This window comes from Heloderma suspectum, chromosome 7, assembly GCF_057233095.1.
Source record: "Heloderma suspectum isolate Gila_16-S chromosome 7, 16-S_ref, whole genome shotgun sequence".
Lineage (NCBI taxonomy): Eukaryota > Metazoa > Chordata > Lepidosauria > Squamata > Helodermatidae > Heloderma > Heloderma suspectum.
The window spans coordinates 1096983-1100652 of NC_139464.1; the positions used below are offsets into that span (position 1 = coordinate 1096983).

General features: G+C 53.7%; 1 protein-coding gene across 1 annotated transcript; it reads right to left on the reverse strand.

Moving 5' to 3' along the window:
* Positions 1-672: 672 nt before the first annotated feature.
* Positions 673-3379, reverse strand: PAX4 (paired box 4). Its single transcript, XM_084811410.1, has 5 exons — positions 3295-3379; positions 2250-2380; positions 1717-1973; positions 1275-1347; positions 673-768 (listed from the first exon to the last, which is right to left on the reverse strand). The coding sequence occupies exons 1-5, from the start codon at positions 3377-3379 to the stop codon at positions 673-675; spliced, it is 642 nt and encodes a 213-aa protein (XP_084667536.1).
* Between the last annotated feature and the right edge of the window lie 291 nt (positions 3380-3670).

The window sequence follows — 3670 nt, forward strand, 5'->3', positions numbered from 1 at the left end:
ATTTGGGCCCCAAAGTTCTTGAGTTTCCTTCCGAAAGCTTCAAAGTCTGACGTGATCAGATTTTCTGATCAGATTTTCCAGGAATTCTGTAAAAATGTCTGCAGGTATGTTCTCTGCCACAGCTGCATCTTCTTCTTACATTTGCAGGAGCTATAGCAGGCTCTCCCTTTCTATTTCTTTTTAAAAGTATGTAGGCATTACTTGGCTTACAGCCTTTCCGGGGTTCAATATTCAAGGGTGCCTGGCATCTCCATGATCTCTATGCAGGAAAAATGTCTGGACAAGCTAAATGGCTACCGTGATCGAATCTGGCTGCCCCCGCTTTTGATTGTTTGGTAGAAAAGGTTGTTTTTCTGGGGTAAAACTGTCCCCATTGGTCAGTGGGGTGGGGCCTGACCTTACAGGGCCACATGGACGCTGCTGGGCCAATCCGAGGAGGGTTTGGAAATGGCCCTTTGGGCCATTTCTGCACCCATACCTGTTAGGTTTCTAAAACCTCTTCCTATTGGTCCACGGTGGCATGACGAGTTCATAGGGGGTCACATGACCCCTCTGGGTCAATCCGGGGAGGGCTTGGAAATGGCCCTTTGGGCCATTTCCGCACCCGTACCTGTTAGGGCTCTGAAACTTCTCCCTATTGGTCCATGGTGGCATGATGAGTTCATAGAGGGGTCACATGATCCCTGTCAGATGACCCTGAAGGTCATATGACCTGGCCAGCTGATGGCATAGGTGGGACTTCAAGCTAGGGCGGGACTTCAGGTCTCCCTAAGGGGGTGGGGCACCTGTCACTTTTGAAAAGGGGGCATGGTTTAGAGTTTGATGTGGGTACCCCCCCTTGACTGCTCTTGTGTCCAGCTTGCAGGCTTCCACAGGCATCTGATTAGCCACTGTGCTAGACTAAGGAGGCCTTTGGCCTGATCCAGCATGGTTCTTCTCATGTTCATATCCATTCCTCATAGAATCATAGAATAGTAGGGTTGGAAGGGGCCTACAAGGCCATCGAGTCCAAGCCCCATTTAGATTACTGTCATGCGCCACATGGAGCTGCCGTTGGAGGATGTTTGAAAACTGCAGCTGGTGCGAAATGCTGCAGTTACGTTGCTTTCTGGTTCATGTCTTATAGGCCATGTTACACCAGCCCTAAATCCATCAGACTAGTTCCCAGGCTGCTTTCTGTCCCAATTCAATGTGCTTGCTCTACCCTAGAAACCTCTAGGGCCAGGATATCTAAAGGGATTGCCGCCTCCCATACGAACCCGCCTGCAGCTTACACTCTGCTTTGGAGGGTCCTGCAACCAAGAGAGGCTAGAGGGTGGGTTCCAGTCCAGATCAGGTCCCCGGCACCTACAATGAGCATTGCCTAAAAAGACACATTTGTTTCTATAGCTGTTGTTGGGGGCCCAGTCTGGATCAGTCCCCAGCATCTTCTGTTTGGATTGGGAGTGGGGGGGGATGACGACTCCCACTGGATTTTCTGATTGCAATTTGCAGCACGGTGCGGTGCAGTGGGGTGTGTGTGGGGGGGGAATGAGTGAGTGGGGGGGCCATGCACACTGCTGGCATGCAACTCCCTGCATTTTTCTCTTGGGGAAAGGTGCCTTCTGGGGAGAAAGGTTCCCCACCCGTTGCTTAAGCCATGGATCACTGTGGCCAGATCCACTTTCTCCAGGTAGAAGCACACCCAGTTCACCAGCCGAGGCAGAAGCCACATGCCACAGTGAGGCCCGTCCCAGCAGCACCCGGTCAACACTCACGCTGGGCACCCTGTCTGTGGCACAGAGGCCTTCTGCATGCAGCTTCCCTCTGATCTCCCAGGCAAAGAGGGAGGGCTGCTCCTGCTTCATCTGGGCCACCCGGGCCACCACCTGTGGTGTGGACAGACGTGGCCGGCTCCCTCCCACAGCCTTTGGCTGTACAACTCCAGTCTGGTGGTAGCGGGTGAGAATCTTGCTGACACACCCATTGGAGACCTGTAATGTAGAAAGACAGAGGGCTGGAGGTGTGTGTGTGTGTGAGAGAGAGAGAGAGAGAGCGAGAGAGAGGGCGGCGGGAACTCTTCTCCTTGGCTAGCTCCAGCATCTCCAGGGTCTTCCTTCCAGTTGCTCCCCACAGCTTCTGTTTGGCCTTGGCCCCTCAAGCCCAGCCGCTCCTGCTCTTTTCTTACCAGATTTGCCTCACCCTTCTGCTGGGAGGTGCAATGCCCCCCCTCCAGCCAGCTTCCCTTTCTCCCTCCCCCTGGTGGGTACCTTCAAGTGACATGAAATGTCAGTGGCTCGCAGTCCAGACGCAGCCAACTCGATGATCCTCTCCCTCTTGAAGTCAGGCAAGGGGCATCCATTCACGAAGTGCCCCCCCAGCTGGTTCACACCACTGGCCCCTGCAAACAGCCCAAGAAGATGGGTTACCCAGAGCTCTCTGCCCCAAAGAGCATTCATAGAATCATAGAAGGGGCCTATAAGTCCATTCAAGGAAGGGACCATTCCTTGACCATTCAAGGAAGGGAACGTCTTTCAGAGGTCACCTGCAGTCAGGTGCTTGATTCTGTGTAGTTTTAGCCATGCGCTTGTGCCAATAAAGACCATCAATGTGAACACATACTGAAAAGGCATGCTAGGCTTTCTACTGAAATGCGTGTTGAGTCTTCACCAGATTCAATTGTGTCTGTTTTAATGTCGTGATTTACTTCATCTGGAATTGGTCTGTTGTAGAACAAGCCACCCCAATGATCCTGAAGACTGAAAACCTGAGACACAGGTGCCAAAACACAGCTTAGAGCCCACCTGAAAGCTTATGATGTGCTGTTGCTGGTGGTGAAGACAACCTCGCTCCCTCCCTCCTCCTCCGCCTGGCCTCTGCAGAACACCAGCCAGCAGAGCTCTTTCTCACACTGCTTGGGCCACCCAGTGCTGGGGGGCCCTCTGAGTGAATGCTTCTCTGCGAGGCATTTTGAGGATAAAGCCATATTGCAGAAGTAGTGCAGGAATGGTCCCTTAGCCGTTATCTGTCACAGTTGCTCAGATACATTTCAGCCAATTTTGCCTTCAGGGGACTAGGATGCAAGATTTGAAGCATGGCTGAGAAATGGTTTGCAGAGATGAGGAGTCTGCACTATGGGAAGTGAAGGGTCCTGGGAAGGAAGACGCTCCTACTCTTCCTCTGGACCTCTCCCCAGCCAGTGCTGCAGCTTGGCCGCCCCCTGAGTGTGCTACATGCCCCCTCTCCATCCCACTCCCTCCACCAAAAAACAAACCCCCCCCACCTGGTGTGTGTGGGGGGAGACCATTCACGTACCTGGAGGCTGGCTGAGAAAGGGAGGCCAGGATCCAGAGTGCTTTGGTGAATTCTGGGTGCCTCGCTTACCCTGCTGCTGCTGCATTTCGCAAGGAGTCTACTGGGCCACCTCCTGTGGGGCTTGAGGGACTCTGCAGGGGAAATAAATCCTGGACCATGGCCATAGCAGGTGGAGATGAAATGGCAGGCAGCCCGAGGGGCACATCTCTGTACCCGGGACATGGGGGCTTTGCCCAGTGCTGTGTATCCAGCCTTTGGCCACCTGAGGGTGCCAGGCCTGCCTGCCTCCAGGAATTTCAGCCAGCGTGGAGCTCTTGTCACTCTGTCAGGCAGTGATGGTGAAATAATGCCCAGCAGGTGAGGTGCGGGGTGGGAG